This window comes from Amblyomma mixtum, chromosome 2 (genome assembly GCF_055824585.1).
Source record: "Amblyomma mixtum isolate Tamu chromosome 2, ASM5582458v1, whole genome shotgun sequence".
NCBI lineage: Eukaryota > Metazoa > Arthropoda > Arachnida > Ixodida > Ixodidae > Amblyomma > Amblyomma mixtum.
Genome location: NC_143013.1, coordinates 34,518,763 through 34,540,820, shown reverse-complemented (window position 1 = coordinate 34,540,820; position 22,058 = coordinate 34,518,763). Strand labels below are relative to the sequence as shown.

The 22,058-nt window shown below is 45.5% G+C and overlaps 1 protein-coding gene across 4 annotated transcripts in view; it reads left to right on the top strand.

The window, feature by feature from the left end:
- Positions 1-105: 105 nt before the first annotated feature.
- LOC149358931 (protein DOP1A) overlaps positions 106-22,058 on the top strand; it is a 52,436-nt gene continuing 30,483 nt past the window's right edge. For all 4 annotated transcript variants that reach the window (XM_089571113.1, XM_089571112.1, XM_089571114.1 and 1 more), the window contains exons 1-12: positions 106-316; positions 4,039-4,203; positions 7,174-7,526; positions 7,988-8,177; positions 9,501-9,676; positions 10,827-11,007; positions 13,923-14,053; positions 15,300-15,618; positions 17,296-17,698; positions 19,132-19,401; positions 19,834-20,027; positions 21,063-21,302. In XM_089571113.1, the coding sequence (XP_089427239.1) occupies positions 4,057-4,203; positions 7,174-7,526; positions 7,988-8,177; positions 9,501-9,676; positions 10,827-11,007; positions 13,923-14,053; positions 15,300-15,618; positions 17,296-17,698; positions 19,132-19,401; positions 19,834-20,027; positions 21,063-21,302 (2,604 nt within the window). In that variant the 5' untranslated portion in view covers positions 106-316; positions 4,039-4,056. The remainder of the gene's footprint in view (positions 317-4,038; positions 4,204-7,173; positions 7,527-7,987; positions 8,178-9,500; positions 9,677-10,826; positions 11,008-13,922; positions 14,054-15,299; positions 15,619-17,295; positions 17,699-19,131; positions 19,402-19,833; positions 20,028-21,062; positions 21,303-22,058) is intronic.

Genomic DNA, 22,058 nt, shown 5'->3' with positions numbered 1-22,058 from the left:
CATACGTAATAAAACTTGTAAAAAATAAAACAATGTTTTTGTTTTGTTGTCATCGTATACTGTATGTGGCACAAGTGTACCAAGTAAAAGAACCGCAGCAACCGCAAGGCAACCGTGCCAGTGGTGCCAGCACCTCAGCTGCCCACATTGGGCATTGTGAGCGTGTGCTCGTGCGAGGAACTGCTCGCTCGGACCGATGATTTCAAGATCAAAATACTGTGTTATCGTCTTGCGTTGCCCTGTCATCAGAGTAGCTGAGGGCATGTGAGGTTGCCGCGGCCTGCGCAGCGATACATCACGCCATGTGGGACTTTGGGTACGTGTGAAACCCATTGCTGTGGTTTGTTACAGGTTGTTGCTCGGTTCCGTACGTGACTGTACTTTTCGTGCAATCCGCATAAATGGAAAACTCGGGCAGCGCTTAAAAACGCAGTTGACGCTATTGCTTAATACACGTCCTGCGCAGCTCCTTACGATGGAAAGCACTGGGCGTCACCTACTTTGCTCGTGTAGGAATTTGTCTGGTTGTTTCTAGGTGACAGGTGCGTTTGACAAGGTCTGAAGCTCCCGACATGCCATTGGTTGATGCATTCCTGTTGGAAAAGAAAAGGGCGCAAATGCATTCTTGTTTCAGGTTCCCTTGCTGTAGCATAATCAAAGGAGTATAAGTTTTCGCAGTGTTGGCGAAGGCTGCTCTAGGCTGCTTATGTTGTAATTGTTTTGAACTTGTTTGCGATCTAACTGGTCCACAGCTTACGCAATGCGTTGTAAGACGCGTGCGCGTGATTAGACGTCAGATAGTACTGTTTGACAACATTTGCTTTGTATGTCATTGTAGGTTAATAACGGTATCAATTTCTCGTGCCCCGTTATTCGACGCCGATGACTAGTCATTGCATCCGTTTATCATTTTTTCGTAAAAAGTGAAGTCTGGTACCCTTAAATACATGTCTGATACGGCGACCTGTTTTCAGATGTTGCACCACATGCTTTGCTTAACGTGCTGAAACGCGCTAGGTAGTTTAAATTGCTGAATTTATTATACGTACGGTGTAACCACGAAGCAATGGCATCGCTTCGGACGTATGTTTGTGCTTTTACCACACGTTCGATTGCCCTGTTATTTTTGTTGTTCGTGTTTCACGACATCTAATCATTGCATGTAGCTAAGCAGTTGTTGCTTGTGGTTCCAGCTGTCGCTCATGCGAAATGCATTGCATGAGCAACTGTGTGCACCTGTTAGTGTTTTACAGCCAGTTGATTTTTGAGCAGTACTACAGGAATGCCTATTTCTTAGTTCTTATCTAGCATGAATTCCGGCTTCTGGTACAACACTTATCAGATGTGACTGGAGGCAGTGTGTTGTTGCTGTTGTTGTATGTGCTCTTGGTGGCCATTGCTGCACGTTAATGGTGTAATTTTTATAAACGCACCCTCGATTGGAACTATTGCAAGCAGTAGTTTGCATCACGGTTTTGCCACATAGCAAGAACAGCAGGGTCTGTGAAGTGGAATATGTGCTTCTTGCTAAACGAGAACAGGCTGTCAGTAGCAAGCTGCATAAAACAGCAGTGAAGCCAACCCTCACATATGAAACAGTCTTAAAAGCACCATGAGGATGACTGGATAGCCAGAGTCTTTTATTGCAAGTTCGTGCTTTTTTCACTAATATCTTTCATCTGTTTCAGTTTGGTTATAAAAGAAGAAACAAAAACAGGCCATTTGTTTTCATGTTATTGCTATTTACAATGTAGGCAATTTAATAATAGCCTACAATTCTTTCTCTTCAAGGGCCGTCACGGTGGCTCAGTGGTTGTGGTGCTCGGCTGCTGACCCGAAAGACGCGGGTTCGATCCCAGCCGCGGCGGTTGAATTTCTTTGGAGGAGAAATTCTAGAGGCCCGTGCACTGTGCGATGTCAGTGCACGTTAAAGAACCCCAGGTGGTCGAAATTTCTGGAGCCCTCCACTACGGCGTCTCTCATAGCCTTAGTCGCTTTGGGACGTTAAACCCCATAAAACCAATCTTTCTCCTCAAGACTATATTTCATCTACCTTGTTTTATTTCTTCATTTGCCCTGTTTGATGATTTGTGGCACATGCATCATTTGCTTTGTTGAGTAGTCTTTAGCATTTAATTTAAAAAATAAAGCCCAGGACAACAGTTGCACAAACATTTATAAATCTGCATATAATGCCTGGCCAGTAAGTGCAGACACCATGACTGGGTGAGCTAGTGTTGCCATGGAAAAAAGTGTGAGCTCTGTGCAAGCATTCAAATCAGGGCCAAGAGATTAAACCAGGCGCATTTTCTCGCTCCAAAAATGGGCAACGCCACCATCGTTGTCTTGGATTGCATTGGTTGCGTACAAGCTCCGACCTTCCTTTAAATGGAACACAGTCACTTGTTTCTGCCTTTGAATGCTTGTGTATTGTCACTAACAAACAGGAGACCTAATTTGAAAAGGTTTGCTAAGTTGTGCCTATAGAACAACAGGGAGCCCAAGACAAAAAGTTGAAGCCGCAAGCACAGAGCATGAATAAAGCTAGCCAGGAACCAACTAATATTGTTTGGCCGCACGACGGCGCCACCAGAGTTATTAACAGTGCGGTAATATCAGTCCTAAGTATTTATAGCACAAGTTTTGCATTGTTCACTTTTGCATGAGAAATACGGATGCAGCTGCCGCATTTCACTATGGCGTTCGTCATATTCAGTCACTTTGGGACGTTAAACCCCCATAAACTAAACCAAATCAAATATTGATGCAGTGGCAAGAGTACGATTTCAGCTGTCACCCATGTAGTGTGACCTAGACTGAGTTGAATTAGCTGTCACCCATGTAGTGTGACCTAGACTGAGTTGAATTAGCTGTCACCTGTTGCTTGTAATTCTAATCAGTAAGTTTTAGTAAGAGGCGTTTTGTATTTAAGGCTGTAACTATGCGTGCATAGAATCTGCACTTATTCCTTTCTCTTCACAAGCGGCATTGTGGGAGCAGATTTTGAAAAGAGGCACTTTTCTACAGCATTGCTCATGCTTATAAATTTACAGGGGTTCTGTGGAATGCATGGGCTTATTAAATGGAGCACGTAGTGACTAAAGAAAGGTGTACTGATTATTCTGTTTTAAAGTAGCGAACTGTAAGAAAGCTTGAGGAAAGAATGAATTTTACTTGGAGAGTTTAGCACAGACACTCCTGAAAAACTCTCAGTAGCAAGAAAAGAGATGATTGAGTGCATATAAAAGTCGGGGAACCAAAGCAGTGTTGTCAGAGTAGACACCTTTTGTGTTTGGTCATGGTATAAGTTAGGAAGTTCACAAGAACCTTGCGAACCTTCAAGAATCTTCTGAAAGCATCTGAGCTGGCATGGAGTGATCGGAACTGAAGAATGGGCTTGGCATCAAGCAGTAAAGGAAAGCTGTTAAAGTGTGGTAGGGCTAAAAAAGGAAACGTTCCCTGCCAGCACCAAGGGGTGGTGGGGGTTGTCATTCGTTGGTTTGGGTGTTCAGTAAAAAAAGAAAAAATAAATATAATAATATCGCTAGGTCTGCAGGGGTGGAGGTGGTTGACATTTACTAGTTTGGACATTAGTAAAGCAACAAAAAGTTGAAAATTTAATATGCATCCGTAGTCAAAAGTTTGTGAAACAGACTGTGAGCAAAAAGACATAGTTTCATCACCATCTTTGCGTGCAGCCTGAAATCGTTATACACAGTCTGGTTCTCAGTATGCTAATTGCATTAAACATCGAGCTATGTGCCATGGATGGAAAGAAATTAAATTTCTTTGCCAATGTTGTCTGTGTCAAACTTTTGATGGTTGGTATACAAGATAGTTATGCTTTGCTTTTGACCTTTCTATAGATTCATTTTGGAAGGTCACAGGTGTCTTGCTTCAATAGATGTGCATTGAAATTTTTGTTGTCTGGGTTTGATGCTTTTTATGAACAAACTGACATGATAAAGATGGTCTTGGCTTATCCACAACCCCTGAGGGATTTTTTTTTGTGTGTGTTTGTGCGTATTTCTTGTGCAGGCTTCGACAGTTGTAACCATGGGTACGGTGGTTCTAGAGGAGTACGAGCTGCTCGGTGACGCTAAGTACCGTGCTTACGTCAATGCCATCGACAAAGCTCTCAGGAGTTTCGACAACACCAGTGAATGGGCGGATCTTATCTCAGCCCTTGGGAAACTCAACAAGGTACAAAAGTGTGTTTGGACTGCTAGCATTTTTGCCGTTCCATTAGTCTGGCATGTTTTAATCCTAGAGTTCACCGGTTTTGACTTGTTACATGATGAATAAAGGTGTACAAATTTAATTTTTAAGGCGGAAGCCTTTAATGTCTCATCGTTGTAAGCAGGAGTTGTCGACAGAAAATGTCACGCTTTTCAGTTGGTGGAAAAGGTCGTGACGTCACAGTGCGCGAATTTCAAACGGGGCCAATTGTACTTTGGCTAGTAACCATGCGACCAATTGAAGGGGTCGTATAGTGATGCTCCAAGTAAGTGGGACTGAGCTTAGTTAATTGCTTAATTACCCAATTAGGCTAATTAGCTTTACTAGTCAGGCCATATAAATAAATAAAACCGATTAAGAAATTGGTCGAGCTCAGGAATCGAACCCCGGTCTTCGGCGTGAGAGACGAGCATGCTATCCACTCCGCCATGCCAGCTTGATGGTTTGGAATGAACAAAGGCGCGTCTAGTGAATACGATGTCTTCACTCACTCTCATCCTCCTCCATTCCCTTCCGCCGAGGTTTAGGTGTCCACCGACAAATGAGAGACAGATACATTTCCTTTCCTCAAAAACCAATTTACCGACGAGCGAGGCGTACAACCGAATGGGCGATGGCGTTCTATGGACTCCTTGGAAGCGTTGCAAGACGCTGTCGCGTTCCACTCTTAGGGACGAAGCTTAACATCTTAACCACACATCAGTGACCACACTTTAGGTCAAAAAAGTGCCCCCCTGAATTTTGTGAGACAGTTACTGCGTAATTTCCTTTCTTCAAATACAGTTTTCATTTTCTTCATTACAGCTCCTCTTTATCTATCTTCTTTCACTCCCACTTCCTCCCTTCCTCTACGGTGCGGTTCAGGTGTCCACTGAGATGACAGAGAATTACTGCGCCATTTCCTTTCCTCAAAAAGCGTTGCGTTCAAAGGGCAAGGCATCGCGCCGAACGGGTGGTGGCGTTCCGCGGACTCCCTGGCAGCGCTACAACACGCTGTCGCGTTCCACTCCTAAAGGCGAAGCTTAAGCGTCATTAATTAGCAGTTAATTAGTATTCAGGCATTAATCAGTAATTAACCATTAATTAGTGATTTGTCATCACTTAATAATTAGTACTCAATTATATGTGACGCCACCAGTGCCACAGAAACAGCGAAGGTGGTGCGGAAAACGCTTCCGCCTCTACCCACTTTAGACAGTCAAAGTGCCCCCTGAATATTTTTTATTACGAATTGTGAATAGAAAGAAAGAATGCCTTTGCATATTGAATATCTGTTCAGTATGAAAAAAATTTCAAAAAGATAAGCATCTAATGTTGTTGTCCTGATTTTTTTTTTTTTTCAAAAGTGTTTGCAAATGAAATAAACAAACCTAGACTGACTCAGCACTTTACAAAAATAAATGTTGCGCACAGAAATGTATACTATTTGATTAGACATCATCACAGTATGCAGCATGTTCTGTGGTCATGCAAAGTGAATAACAGTTAAACTGGCAATTAAAAATGACACGAGGGGTAGTAAACCTCAATGATTAAGTCTTGAGGGACCGGAAGAAGTGCCCTATCTGAAGGTCGAGTTAATAAATTCCTCCATGGAAAAAAAAAACTGCCGAAAATTCAAAAATGAGGTGAAGCCATGCAAGGAGGCTGCATCGCACAAGTAGCGAAAATTCATGACGAGCATTCAGTTTCAGTTTACGGGAAGAACAGCACGGGTGTAAGCAAGAAACACACATTGACATTCAAGTTGGGTGACTGCTTCTAAAAAGGAAAAGAAATGACCAGCAACGCACAAGTCTGTGCCTGAAAGCAGCACGCTGCTGAATTCTAAACGCCGTCGCTGCAGGCTGGTGGCAAAGCTCACAAACTGAAACTACGCAGCCAGGTTATTTTTGGGCTTAGTGACAGGGGCCACCTTATTGTCATCACGCTTGCCGTTGAGTGCACATCAGATGTGTGTGAGTAGCGGCGGGCCGTGCAATAGGCGAGATTTTTACTCGATCACTTGCCTTGCTGATGTCATCTCGACTCACCCCCCCTTCGGGAGACTTTCGTTGTATCGCAGTTGATCGAGACATGTTGGCAGGGCTCACGCATTAGAAGAGTTGTGAAGGCGACAGGGCGAATGCCATTGATTTGGGCATTGGGTATGCAGCACACTATGGAGGCATCAGAGAAAAAAATATCACATTTGCATTGCATTGTTCAAAATCAGTATTCGGCCATCTTGTTCACATCACATGTAATATGTGGGAAAGCCCACTTATGGAATTTCACACGAAGTTCAATCTTAGCAGCATCGAAATCTGTCCAGGCCATGGAATAAACAACAGAGAAGGAAATGAAGAGGATCTCTCTCTACTATTTCCTTGACACTTCAGTCTTCGTCTTCATATAATTTACCAACCCCGGCCGCGGCGGTCGAATTTTGATGCAGATGAAATTCTAGAGGCCCGTGTACTATGCGATGTCAGTGCACGTTAAAGAATCCCAGGTGGTCGAAATTATCCGGAGCCCTCCACTACGGGGTCTCTCATAACCTGAGTTGCTTTGGGGCATTAAACGCCATAAACCAACCAACCAACTAGCGAAAGTTCAATAGGCCCCGTTTTAAATTCGTGCGCTGTATCCCAAATTTCGAATATTAGTCCACCTCTAGTGTTAGCCATGTTATCGCAACATTGCAGTTTTGCTGGCACTGTGCATGTCAGTCTGCATGTATTTATGCCACAGGTCACAGAAAATGGGACTTTTTGCAGCAGCAAAGTAGTCCTACATGAAGAGAACGAGTGCTGTTTGTGTTTGCTTGGTTCACATCAGGGCTATTGGTTGAAGGGTCTCCTTTGAGAGACAGTAGCCGCCTCATTTTTCAGTTTTATCTGACTGCTGTAGTGACACCTCTGCCAATGCTGCATTGGTAACGCATTGCTGCAGGTGGTGTCCAGCAACCTCAGGTTCCAAGTGGTACCCCGGCGGCTAACCGTGAGCAAGCGGCTGGCACAATGCATGCACCCGGCTCTGCCCAGCGGGGTGCACCTCAAGGCCCTCGAGTCATACGACCTGATCCTGCGGGCAGTGGGGCCCCAACGGCTGGGCCAGGAGCTGTTCCTCTATGGAGCAGGCCTGTTTCCTCTGCTGGCCCATGCCGCTATGAATGTGCGGCCCACACTGCTCGCCCTCTACGAGACACACTTCCTGCCTTTGGGCGAGCGCCTACGGCCGGGCCTGAATGGCTTCCTCATTGGTGTCCTGCCAGGCCTTGAAGAAGGCTCCGAGTGGTTCGAAAGGTCCGTCTATTGGCATTATACACTGTCTTTGTAACATTTTGCAAGAAATGTTGCAAAGTATTTGCCCTCTTCTGAGTTCTTCAAGCTATTTGTGAGCCTTTGTAATAAGGGAGTAATTAATCATTGACATCCACCCGAGCGCAGCCATACGGCTACAAAGGAAAGCTATACAGCTTTCACAGAAACTTCGTAGTTAAAGAAAATTCGTCCTGGTCCGGGGTTCGAACCCGGGACCACCGCTTCACCGGAGCAGTCGCTCTACCAATTGAGCTAACCGGGACGGCAAGCTCATGGTAGGGCGAAAGCGAATTGATCACTAACTCGAAGTGGGAACAGTGTTGGTCAAATGTTTAGGGGAATCCCCCAAGGTGGAGTAGATTTGTAATAAGGGAGTAATTACTCATTTAGCCCTTGTGTTCAGTCTGTGCCATCTTTTTCTCTTTGCATTTGTTAACTTGCAGGACAGACAAGCTGCTGCTCGATGTTTGTGTGGCAGTCGAAAAGAGCTACTTCTACGGCAGCCTGTGGAAGTGCATTCTCTGCAACCCAGGCATCCGTCAGGCGGCCATCAACTTCATTGTCTCCCACTACAATCGGCGGCTCAGCATGGAAGATCAGCTGCATGTCATTGGAACAGACATTGATTGCATGGTGTGTATATCAGTCTCACTAGTATTTTCTCCTTGCCGTTGCTTACAGTATTGGGAATTAGCCTGAGCAAGTGCTCATCATTGATTCTTCCTTTTTGTTTTCTCACACCACAACTCTAGATTGCTTACCCCATTGCTTCCATGCAGAATTGCTCTCAGTAGCCATTTCGAAATCATCTTGGCAGCAGGCATTTAGCAGAATCTCAGGAAAGTACAGTCGAGCCCACTTACAACGGCCCCACTTATAACTGACACTCACTTAGTGCAAACAAAGACAAAGAACACATTGAACCTTAGTGCTTTGGCATCAGTTCTTAGACCAAACGTTCATGGACACAAAACTCTGTTACAGCAAACATGCGGGTGCCGAAATCCGCATGCCGGGGCGCACTGCATAGTTTTCATTGCAGTCTTACATGACCACAGATCGATACTGCTTTCGGTTTTAGCGCAAAGGCTGTAAAAATGACTGATCATGCGAAGAAAAGGCGAAGGAGGTCTGATACTGGTACGAAACATCATTTTGCTTTCGCGCACTTAGGGGTCACTGTAACGCATGCCCGCTTCGGGAAATGATCTCGTGTCATACAAGAGGAGCGGCACACTCACGGTTGGTCATTAATCTTTTTATGGTGGGTCGTAAAAAAAGATGCTATTGTGCCTGAGCGGAACTATGGGAAGAGATGCAGTCTCATCGTGAGTTAGAATGCATTCATCAGTTGCACCAGTTATTGCTTGCACTGCGTGCTCCGCTCACATATTAGAAGCCAGGTCAAATGTTACCAGGCTTGGCCAGCCTGATGATGCCTCATGGATATCGCATAATCAGCACACCACGGTAGTCTGCCTTGTGGTTGTCACCTGTATTATTACCAGTACAAGTATTGCAAACATCCGGATATAATGAACAAACAGTGGTGACGATCATGTTCATTATAAATGGGCTCGACTGTATGCATATTTGCATACATATTATTTACCTTACTTTAAGTGGCAAAATTTTGCACACATTAAAGGTATCCTAGTTGGTAAAGGTTGCATTTGATCAATGCAACAAGCACATCACTGCACAGTGTACTCGAGAAAGGCTGAGGTTAGTGCCCCGGAGTAATATTGCGAAACAGAAGGCAGCAACATGGGCAGTTTGGGCTGAAGCCAGCACTAAAATAAATATGTGTCCTTGTACATGCCCAAAAGGGTGTGCACTAATGCCCGACCTACAGTTTGGCTTGTAGGTGCAGCTCCCGAAGCCTTCATAAATGCTCAGCATTTGTGCCAAACGATGGGCAAAACCCTCACCGTGTGTTCCCCCTTCTGACCGCAGGTGCAAGCCCTGTGTGCTTCGCTTCAGGACTCGAGCATCCTGGTGCAGAGGAGCACGCTGGAGCTTCTCCTTTTGGGCTTCCCCTTGCATAACTGCCAGTTGGTGCACGCGGACCGTGTGCGAGTCTGCACGGCAGCGGTTGGAGTCTTACTAAGGAGGGACATGTCTCTCAATCGGTGCGCAAACCACATTGTCCATCACTGGTTTGCAGTGGTTTTTTTTTTTTTTTTTTAGTTGACTTGTGCTGTCATATTGTCAGTTGTGCACTTGACTACATGCTTTCACGCATGACTGACAGGTGTTCAGATGGGAGTTAATGGAGTGTTGTGCATGTGCTTTGTGTTCCCAGATACTGGCTTTGAGGGTCAGTGTTTGGTTTGGCGGCATCACCGCATTTTTGTTTTTTTTCTTGGGTTTTTGTAGGAGTGGTCAGGCTGCATTCTTCGCATTTCATTTTATTTATTTTCATATCCTTTGATGCATAAACCAGACATTCATTGACTTTTGGCATCCACAGTTTCATGTTTAGACACAGCAACAGTCATAGCGCCAAGCTGGCTTATAGTAAAAAGCACCCTTGCCTTTAAAAGCGTACACCACGCATATGGCCACATACCGTATTTACTCACATAATTTGTGCCCTTGCGTAATTTGCGCACTGCGGCGGCCGAATTTCTTTGGAGGAGAAATTCTAGAGGCCCGTGTACTGTGCGATGTCAGTGCACGTTAAAGAACCCCAGGTGGTCGAAATTTCCGGAGCCCTCCACTACGGCGTCTCTCATAGCCTTAGTCACTTTGGGACATTAAACCCCATAAACCAAACCAAACCTAATTTATTACCCGGATTTTTGTGAAACAAATACTTTTACTGGCACATTTATGCTTCCTATTGCGCGGGACTACCAGCATGCACGTGGGTGCTTGCCAGGCAGGCTTAGGAAGATTGGCACGGCTACATTGCCTTGTGCAGCTCCGAAAGGTATTGTGGCAAGGGGATGAACTGCACGCCGTTTACCTGGCTCGCTCGCACTGGCGATCGCTTCCCCAGACGAACAGTTGCGCACGCTGCCGAACTGTTTGCTGTTAAAGCATATTCTAAGTAATGTTTGTTGGAGCCTTCGAAATTTTTTTTTATACTGCATTTGCTTAAGATGGTGCATTGTCACATATTTCTTTAAAATTTAACAGTAGTCATTTTGCGATTCCAGTGTTAACTTGGCTTACTGCATTTATACATCAGTTTCTGCACATTTCGCAACCTTTGACTTGAGCCCAAATCAGAATGTTGTAGATTAGTAGTAATGCCCATTCTCTCAATACCACCAGGCGACTGTTTGCCTGGCTGTTTGGAAGCGAGGGAACGTCGACTGTCAGCGTCGTCGCATCTTCTGAGCCTGTGGAGCAGTCGTCTTCTCCGGTCCCTGAGTCACCAGAGCCCATGATGGCAACTTACTTTCATATGCACTCGAGTAACCTCCTCTTAGAAGCCATCAAGTGCTTATTCAGTGTAAGCCGGCTGCTTTTCATCTTGCTCTGCCTTTTCCAGTTCCCATGGTGGCTGAGCAGCTTTCTCAAATTTTTTTTTTATCATAATGATTGCTCTGGGCACTGAAGAACTTGCAGAGTGATGTGGACTGCAATACTTTCTTTTATTTGCAAACACTGCTGTCTCAATTCTGATACATTCTTGTAGGCATACACACAAGCAGAAATATGAGAGTACAGTAAAACCTCGATTATATGACTTTCAGGGGACCGCGAAAAATTGTATACAGTGCAGTCCACTTATAACGATATCGAAAAATCCGGAAAAAACGATCGTTATAACCGATCATCGCTATATCTGGACTGCCATAAAAATGGCTGCCAAACTTACCTCTGTAGCTCCTGACTCAAGTTTTACACTTGCGCTGAAGAACAGTAATTGCAGAACGTACGATTTGTGAAACAACGCGTTTATTCGTCACGTTTAACAAGTGCCTCAAGCGTTAGGTGTGCTAAAGTAATTTGATATGCGCACTTGCTTGCGTGGCAGTTGCAGTTTCACTACTGCAGTGTGCATAGCATCCAGCTGCTGCGCGTACACTGGCGGCAACCCTTTCGCGTGCATAAAGTCGATCAGTGATTCTATCTTGCACAGCACACTTTGCGTAGTCATCGGTGTCGAAGGTGGGCCAGTGTCAGTTTCGTCGTCGCTGTCGCTGCTGCCGCCGCACTCTGCCGTGACAACACATTCTCGGTGACCTCCTCGCAGAACGTAGCAGCACTATCTGCACTTAGGAACTCCTCCATGGACGTACCATTCATTTCGTCGACATTTGCGGCGTGCTCCCAGAGCTCAGTAATGTCCGCAGCTTCCACCGTATCAGTTTCCACGTCAGGGGGGGTTTCGTCCTGGCGCACAAAGCCCACCTTCTTGAAGCAGTTTGATCTTCAAGTCCGCGGCCTGCTCTGACGTGCCAGAAACACGATCGGTTGCTAAAATTAGCCATTCTAGCACGCATTGCCGATACAGTGCTTTGAAATAGGCGATCACGCCGGCATCCAACGGCTGCAGGCACTGCGCTTGTTCTCCTCTCTTACAGGCGCGCAAAGGGGCGAAGGGCGCCCCCGCTTCGTTTTTTTTTTTTTCCTCTCTCTTTCCCATCGTCTTCCATAGCCTAGGGCCTAGCGATGCGGCCGAGGCGCGGACGCACGGAGCAACTCGCGCTATCTTGCGGCGCTTATCTTGCGGCTCTATCTTGCGGCGCTATCTTGCGGCCGCGATCTCCTCCGGCGGCGGCGCGCGCCACGATCACAGAGGCCACGGCTCGCTCTCCAAAAATGGCGGCAGGCACGGCGAACTCGCGTATCCGAAGTTTTCGCCCGATCTCGGCATCGTTCAAGGGAACTTTGCACCGCGAATGTCACGCTCAGCATGGAAAACGATGTCCAGAAGAAAAAATTCTGATCGTTGTATCCGATATTCGGTCACGGACATATCGTTATATATGGGTTTTTTTTTTCCATAGCCTCCATGCATAAGTTGATACTCTTAAGTCAACTTATCGTTATAACCGATATATTGTTATATGTGGTATCGTTATAAGTGGACTGCACTGTAATCAGAAATCTCGTGCAGTTGACACATTCATGCAATAACTGCACCCACTACTCTTTCTGTGGAAGTTCTTTTTTCCATGCATTATAGAAGCGCCCATTTCCATTTGTTCAAATTAACAACTTTCTGTTCAGACTTGATCTAGAACCACTGTCACTCCACAGCAGCGAGCAGCGGTGTCTGTATTAGGCATTTTTGGATCATAAAGGGGTAGAAAAAGAAGAAAGGAAAACATGATGTTCGCTTGTTGTGCAAATGCAAGACTAGAGTGCACCCACGCTGGCGGCGTGCTGCCTGTAGTGATGTGTGGCTCACCGGGTGACAAGCGTCACATGGTTGGTGTTGGTAGGCCTAACGTACTCTGCACTGAAACTGCAGAGAAAAGCTCTTTCAGACTAGCCACCAGTGGTATATAAATGTCTTATCTTGTTAACGCCTCACAATAACTTCATGTTGGTATGAATGTACAGTTGATTTCCATAACTCCTTCATCAGCAAAGCAAGCAGAAAAGCTGTCCAAGCGAGGGCCGCCTATCACTGACGACCACGGCTCGCACACTTTTAGCCCGGGCCGTCAGCAGAACGATCATTACAGGCCATTGTGCACAGGATCACTAGTTGCGTGCACACGTTTCTTTCTTGATTTCGATTTGGATTTCGATTGATTTTGATTTCGATTCGATTTCGATTCCGATTTGGAACACCCTGGATTGACTTGCCCTCTGCTAATACTAAAGTGCTCTGTCAGCCTCTCTCATTCAGAACGGCTTCTGCCGGCCGTCGTACGTAGCGAGGCATACATAAGTTTTCATTGTATTCAAAACAGAGCCCCTCACTTCGGAGAGAATTCATCGCCATTACTGCGTTTTTCAATGCATGCACTGTCCAGAAATGGGCATTGAACTTTCGCTTTCTCTTATATGCCCTAGAACAAAACATATGAGCGATAAGTTTGTTTTATTTCTTATTTAGAGTGACGATTCTCGTTTATTGACAAAAGTGGTTTCGCTCAAAAGATTTTTCACTCAGTCAATCGACTGCCGCTCCAAAAATCAGATAGCACCACTAGGTTGAAAGCATGCGATCTAATGCATACGCTTAACTAAGAGTGCGGATGTGACAAACAGCGTAATGTCACGTAAAATGCTGGCATTTAGTGTACGGAAGCGTGCATGCACTATTCTAAATCTGTCTAGTATACCCAGGTGCGTGTTGCTAACTGATGACCTAGTGCATCTGCTGTGGAATATTTGTTTGCTGCTTCCGTGCAAGATGACAGCGGCTGTCTCATTATAGTGGGCGTTCGTTATGCACACTTGCAGCCTTCAACGTCCAGGTCACCTGTTCTCAGCAGCAACTTTTCAGTCTTCTGGCCGTACAGGATTCTTGTGAGCCTCATAGACAAGCCTGAAACAAGCTTTATACTTGACGACATTCTCATCGATGTGTTCAGGTCAGTGTTCCTTGTGGTATTTTTATAAGTTGCATCCTGGGGCTCATTTTGCCACATCCCCCCATTTCCCATTCTTTATTTTTTTTTTTTTCCCTGTAGCTTAGGCACAATTCTGACTGCTTTGTCTAGAATGCGGGTATAATTGTTATGTTGTCATCTAGCACTGCTAGATTTGATACAAGTTTGAAAGAGTAAGCACTCAGGTGTGAGCAACATTGCGTTCCTTGAGTGCATTTATGGGAAATATTTTGTACTGGCGTTGTGAAAATCTGCATCTTTGCCTTTCACCTCAGGTTACGTTGAATAATAGAAAGTCTCTCTTTGCAGATAGCATTACCGTGTGAAATGTGCGATTTTTCAGTTCAAACAATTCAGATGGCCAATAGTTTTTGTTTATGAATTATAGAGACTGTGCTGGAAAAAAAAAACTGCTGGTGGTTTAGCGTTGCTAAGCAGGAAATATTGTGCGAAAGCAGGTTTTTGCAGGTAGACACCATTGCCAGGTACCTGAAAGCGTGATTGAGATGTCCACTGACCCAGGGAGCCAGTTATGTGCTCTTCCTTTTTTTGTTCCAAAATCAGCAGAGTCTACAACGTTGTCAATGTCAACATAAATGAACAACGGCAACCTATTGCTATAGTGCCACTATTCTGCCAAAATGTTGTCAATGCAAGCAGCGCACTTCTCTCTGTCACTACTGCCACATACGTAGCTCGAAATGCGATTGAGGTGTCCACTGACCCATGGAGCCAGTTATGCACATTTTCTTTCCTTTCACGACTTAAGTGCACAGATGGAAGTTGATGAAGACAACGACCTGCAATGCATAGCGCAATAGTATGACAGTTTAGCACAAGGTGTGATCGGCTATGGTGATGGCATAGTACTCTTGTGCAGTGGCCAGCGAAACTGATCTCTTTTGCCTCCACTGGTTAACCCTGTCACGACAATATATTTTATTTCTGCAGGTATCTGAGAGGCTTCAGATGTACCTCGCTTTTTTCAGGATTGCTAGTGAAATAGTGTTTTCACTCTAAAAAAAATTGCTTTCAGCAGTATGAAATAGGGGCTCACTTTTTGGTTTCTCTGTGGTGATAGAACTGCTATGGAATAAAAATGGTGAGCAACCAAGCTTTAAATCTCTTAGGCTGTGTTCTGTAATTTGCTCATCACAGGTTCAACTGTGATGAGTGGCTGCAACTTGATTACTTGCATCTTCTCGTGTTCTCCCATTCCAAACATCAGGTCGCTGTACATTGAGTGCAATCTGGGGACAGTGACCAAGTCACACCAAGAGAAGCAGGCCAATCGGAGCAACTTTGAGCTCATCAAGACTGCCAACTTGCTGTTCAGCTCCCTGGAGCCGAACTACCTCTGGGACTACGTGCACAAGTGCTTCCAGGGTGCTTGCGAACGCGCTTCGTTGTCGTCATCGTCTTCAAGTCGCACAGCTGCCGTGGCCAAGAGCAGCGAAGAGAGCAAGGTAGCCCATGTTGGTTCTGGGCCACCATCTCTGCTCGAAGTCTGTGTCCTCTCAGAGTTCCTGCTTGAAGTCATTTCACTGGTAAGCATCTTGTCTGCGTGGCAGCCTCCACTCTTTGTTGAAGCTCATAACCCGAGGCTTGACATTAGAGAGTTTTAGTATTGCGGGCTTTGCGTAATTGCGTGCATAGCGGAATAGCGGGTCCAGAGTGCGCATGCGCAGAACGCTAACGGGGAAATAGCGTTAGCGTACGCACGCAATTTTCAGAATTTAGCGTTGCGGCAGTTGCGGCTTTTGCGCCCTTAGCGTGGATACATGGCGGCATCCTTTCAAGCGACAGCCGCCCGCTTCAGCCGATTCAGCAGCTCTTGCGATTCCGGTCGGCATGTTTACCGGCAACTACTGGTGTTTTTGCTTTTCGCTATGACTTACCTTGCTTCTACGATAAAGTTTAAGCTGCAATTCAGCCCTGTTTTTAAGATACGCTCTCGATTCTGGAGCGCGCAAGCCTAATGGAACCTCCAGCTGCACTGCTACCGTCTGCAATGGCCCAAAGCGCAGCAGAAACCTAGCAAAAATGTCTGGAACGAGACAAAAATAGATTTGGAGGCTTTTCGCGGTGTTTTATGGACTTAAATTATGTAAAGAGAGTTTATATTAAATTTACAAAAGTTTTTTTAACATTAGACGTCATGTGATGGCAAATATTCTTGCTCCAATGGCTTGTAGTTAACATTGCTTTTACTAGATGGTGCCACTATTTTACGTTTCTATTTTATTTTTATTTTCAATTTCGGGGTCATTTTGCAAATGAACGCTGCACTAATAATTCGTTTAACAAACTCGGAAATATTATACTTTGGCAAGTTAGCGGCAATGTCAACCATTTTAGAAGGAGCGTTGGCATCCATGTCAAGCAGATGGCGTTTAGCGTTTTCAAAACGCTACCCTAAAACTGTCTGTGGGGTTAAGTTGCTTGCGGCACGCTAACGTAATTTCCCTTAGGTCCGCTATCACGCTAACGCTATACTAAAACTCTCTATTATGTCAGCCACTGTAGTCTCAATGAGTTCCCACAGCCCATTTCCAGGGATTGATACGTTTCAAGTATGTGCAGGTGGAGTATTGTGCTCCTTATGTGCTCATTTGTGGGCACAAGTTTGTGACACACCTATTATGTTAGGATTTTTAAGAATGTCAAAAAGTCGTGAGTTTTACTCTGCCTTCTGTCTGCCACCATTCTGTGTAGCTTGTGTTTTGTCACAGCCCTTGGAATTTTTCATTAGCGTTGAGGCAAAAGAGTCTTCTCTTTCAGTCAGTTCATGTTCTGCATTGCTTTGGAGACTGCAGGTTCTTGAGAGTTCTGTGGTTCATTACCCTTAAATGTGTGAAAGGGCCTCACTTTTATTTTTAAATTCGGGTGTGAATTCTGAAGGTGCGGCCAATGCACAAATTAAAGACAAACATATAACCTTATTTTTTTCTCAGTTATCTAGTCCAAAATGGGGGGAGGTGCTGCCCATAGATGGGTGCAGCCCTTGAACAAGGTTACCAGTATTCTGGAGGCTGTTAAATACCAGTTCTACTATTTTTTTATATTGGAGTTGCCAGTCCAGCTGTTCATTTTATGAGCATGTCTGTTTCATCATATTCTGGGAATGCGCTTTTTTCTTCTCATGCAGAGATGGGTAGATCAGTAGTAGATGTGCACATACATGTATGAGGTTTTTTTTTTTTTTATGTGCTTGGTTTTCCCAGGACACCTATGTGGAAACTGAGAACCTCCCTGCACTGCTGCTCAAAGTAGCCAAAGACCTGGAACGCTACTGCAGTGCGCTCTCACCTGAGGAGCTCAATGGTGCTCTGCTTCTGTGCTCGCGGCTGCTGTCCAAGGTGCAGCCTACGTTGCAGCCCAACACCTGCAGTGAGCCACCCTCCTCCCTCGTTGAGTCGTCACACTTGACGAGCCGCCAGCGGACGTCGTCCGACAAGCAGTCGGCGTCCTGTGAGGAAGAGCTCTCTCTGGCAAATCTCATCGCCAGTTGCGTGGCGTCCTTCCAGCAGCTCTACCTGCGCTTTGTGGAGCTCTGGGTTCTCGTTGATGCTGGCGCTAGCCTCCGCCAGTTTGGCACTGCACTCATCTCCAAAAGGGCAAAGAAAGGTAAGAGGAGTTTTACTGTTATTTTTATTATTATTGTTATTATTATTATTATTATTAGTAGTAGTAGTAGTAGTAGTAGTAGTAGTAGTAGTAGTAGTAGTAGTAGTATACAATATCTTCGACTTTCGAGCTGTCCGCTGCGCCATGTTTGGTTTTGCAAATGCTCTTTGTCCCATCACATGCACTCGTTGGCGGCGAGCCGAACCGTGCAGCCATTGATAGCCAAGTTTGTGGATGTGGCCTCTGCACCGTGGGCACGGCGCTGGCCGACATCCAGAGTGGTGCGATCGCTAGGAAGTATCAAAGCATACATAAGACCATTGACAGGTTCATCCAGCAGCTTATTTTTCTCATTTCGGAATGCTTCGAAAATATTTGACGTTTTCGAATACTGCTATTTGCTTTGAAGCTCGACTCAAATACCGCATTATTTGATATTCAAAACTGTCGGAATATTTGCACAACCCTAATTTATACCTACTGTGAACTATCTTAGGTGAGAAAGGAAATCATGATACAGTAAATCTGGAATATAGTGAAACTGAGAAAAATCGGCAGTTTTTCAATACATACAATAAAGGTTTTCATTTATGTGCACTTTTCACGTGAAGGTTCGAAAAAGCAATGCAAGGGAATGAAACCAAAGTGAAAAATAAGAGTAGGTGATATCACTTAGCAAACGTTCGCAGTAAACTCCCGTTAGTCGAAGCTGTAAAAAAAAAAAAGGAAAGCATTTCACAATCGCATTGATAATGCGACTCCGGCATGCAGCCATCGCCCTTTCGCACTGGTTTGTTGTAGTTCCACATGGTACGACGCAATAAAAGTAAAAGCTGTGGAAACTGCTGCGTATGCTTTGAAGAGCGGCTAATGGAGCTGTTGGTGCCAACTCTGTTCTCTCATTGTTGTTGTCGATGTGCCTGTCGTGGCAGTTTGTGTTTTAGCGTTTTGCAAGCTTAGCACGGTTCAGCTGATTTTTAAGTAACGCAGTATTAGCTAATAAATAGTCCGCGTAGCGAGTTCATTACATCAGGGTCAACTACTGCGACACCTTCATCACATGGAGTTCTCAAATGCACCCGTTTCAATAGGAGCGGCACCTGGGAACTTGGAAATTTCATAGTATCAAGGAATTCGCTACATAGCAGCCTTTTACATCTGGGTTTAATATATCAGTGTTCAGATTCCAACTTAGGGCTAGGGCAGCTAATTTAATAAGGAGCCTTGTCTACTTTAGAACAAGGCTGATTGTGCTGATTGAACTTTTGAACAGGTGTTGCTCGAGACTTATAACCGGGCTAGGTTTCTTACTTTTACATTTTTATAATCCACTGGTGTTTTGCTCGCCATTTGCCTAGCTGTTCTACGACAGTAATGCCAGGTGAAAGAATTCACTTTTTCTTTTTTCTTTATTTTTGTCTTTTGTGCACCAGATGACAGAGAGAAAGAACTGCATGGACTGCTGCAGCAGTGTTTGCTTCAGGAGGAGGGGGGAGACCCCTACCAAAGCATTGAACTGCCAGTCATGCCCCCTCGACCGTTGGAGAGCACGGATGTTCCACAAATCAAGCTGGATACTCAGCCCGGTTTCTCCAGTTTGAAGGACACATATGCTGCCCTCTGCCAGCTGCTTGTCGAGTTGTCTTCGTTTCCAGCTTCTCTGGGAACACTGAAGGCCATCTTCTTCAACGAAGGCTCTCCACGTAAGTGCCGGTTGTGTAAGCGACCCAAGGCAATGCCCTTCATTCGGTGGTGTCATGGTTGATATTAACGTTTCGGCCAAAGGTGAAACCTCCAAATTTTTGCTGTGGTTGCAAAATTGTGTCAACACCAAATGTGTCCACACCATGTACCGTCTTTGTCAAAAGTAGCCAGGCTGCATGGTTTGCTTCTAGCTTGTATAGTGGAGCCCTCGTGGCTTTCCTTAAGATCAAAAGGTGCTGGAAGATAAGAAGACCCCCAGTCCTTACTTTTAACGACCATTTCAGCTTCAGCGAAGCTGTATGAGCTCCACTGCATGAGCTAGAAGTAAACCATGCAGCCTGATTACTTTTGACAAAGACTGTACCTGCTGTGCATGCAATGGGCAACAGACATGACGCATTGGCTGCCTTGCTGGGTACTTTTGTGCACAGACTGCCCCGACGAGGAGCTCCTTCCCAGCTGGTTGCAGCAGCTACTGATGCTGTCTTGCTTTGTGGAGGACCGTGACCTCCTACTCCTCACCCTCGCTGCTCTGCTCGACTTGCTTGGCCTTGCTAGGACAGCAGCCGTGGCCCTGGAGCCTTCTTTGCGAGACGGAAGCCGCGCGCTCTCTCCAGGTAGTCAGGTGAGCTGCAGTGGAGCATGTTGCACAGTGGTGCTTAAGGAATTTAACATATGCCACTTTTCCAGAAAAATAACCTTGATTTTTTGCTCTTTTAATGCTTCTAGTCTGTAGAAAATTATTTGAGGGGTTGGTGGGGGAAAAAAAATGCTAGGTTAGCCAAAAGTTTTTATGCCCATCTTCTGGCATGGATTTGTAATTTATTGTAATGAAAGCAGCCACTTAGTTTCAGTATGTACCAAACATCATGTGTTTGTAGAAAATTATTTGAGGGGTTGGTGGGGAAAAAAAAATGCTAGGTTAGCCAAAAGTTTTTATGCCCATCTTCTGGCATGGATTTGTAATTTATTGTAATGAAAGCAGCCACTTAGTTTCAGTATGTACCAAACATCATGTGTTTGTTTGTTTGAGGAAATCTTGGAATACATGTAGGGTAGTAAATTGTAAATTGTAGTAGTTGCAACTACAGCTGCTCGAAGGACTTCATCCGAGGTAAACAGCATCGCTCGGCGAACTTGGCGGAGTGTTGAGATGATGTGCGCCCCTGACAGGAGCGCCGGTAGTGGTGGCTACATGCATGGGGAATACGTGGGTGTGTTCTTTTTCCTGCTTCGCAGTGCTGTATATGCAGGTGACATATGGCAGGATCTCGTCCCACGTTTTATGCTCAACGTCGTTGACATCGAAACCATGTCTGCTATTGTTTTGTTAAGCGCACTAGCCTGGAGGCCGCATGTGCTTGGCACCTGCAATATATATGTTAGACAGACAACTGACAGACATTGGTTTTTCAGCTGAATGTGGAGCCTTAGTGCTCACGAGCTAAAATGTGCCACCTCTCATCATGGGGCCTAGGTGGTCTAAGGAGTGGAGGTGCCCATGGAAGCGATGGTTAAGGTGTGCGATACGGTAGCAGTCACTTCTTTGCCTCTTGTCTAGGCAAGTCAATGGGGAGGGGGGACTCTTTGTTTGGGTCTCTTTTTGCAGTGATCTGTGTTATGCAGTGCTGCACAGCACATCCGTCTTAACAAATTTCAGGCCACCGTGGCGATGGTGGTCATGCCCATGGTGCGTCCCGGGGAGTTGCGTGCAGTGCTGGAGCGAACTCGACTGGTGGGCCTGGCTGCGGGCCGCCTGTGGGGCCTGCTGGAGCCAGGGGCCAGCGCGCTGCACCTGCGTGCCGTCGAGCTGCTGCAGCTGCTCAACAACCTGACTCCAGAGCAGGACGGGTCGTGCGAGGATGTCCTGTGCCGTGCTCTAGCCAGCGAGAATGACCAGGTATGCACTGGAGATGCCCTGCCCAGTTCCACCGACAGCTGTTAATGGCACCAGCCTCCGGATCCACAGTGTTGGTGTAGATGTGTGCACAGTGAAGGAGTGTGACAGGAGGAGAGTGTGGGGGAGGAGGATATAATGTAGGAGATGGCGTTGCATAACTGTTGCTCTTTGTTGCATGTGCAGCACAGCTTTACATAATATCACTGGGCTCTCGCATTATGCTGTGTAGCATAAACATTTGTTAGTCTTAATACAGGCTAAGTACACCTGGTTGCCAGATGATCCATGCTTTAAAGAGGCACTGATGACAGCTCCATCTGTAAATCTATTGTCCTCAGTAAAAATTGATTCTCTGGCTCTTGCTGGCTATGTGGATGTTTGTCCAGCTGCAAAATAGGCAAGAAAACTGGATTTAAAAATCTTCCTGTCAGTCGATTCAAACTCATGACGTCTTTACTGAGAAGCTTGCGTTGTCACTGTTATGAAGTGAATGGTGGTGTAGCGTAGCCTAGCCTCCAGGAACATGCCAAAAGATGTGTCGACGATACATTTCGTTTCCAAAATCTGGCGGTGGTGGTGACACTGGTAATCAGTTTGGTATTTTTTAGCTTAAGAAAGCTCCATTTTCAGTGAGAATTTTCTCTTTGTATTTACCTAGAACACAATACCCTGTCAATGCAAGCCGACTTTTATTTGTCCTCAGTGTCTGTTTAGGAAGTGTGAAATGAGTTGGTCTCAGGTACTATTTTATGCACT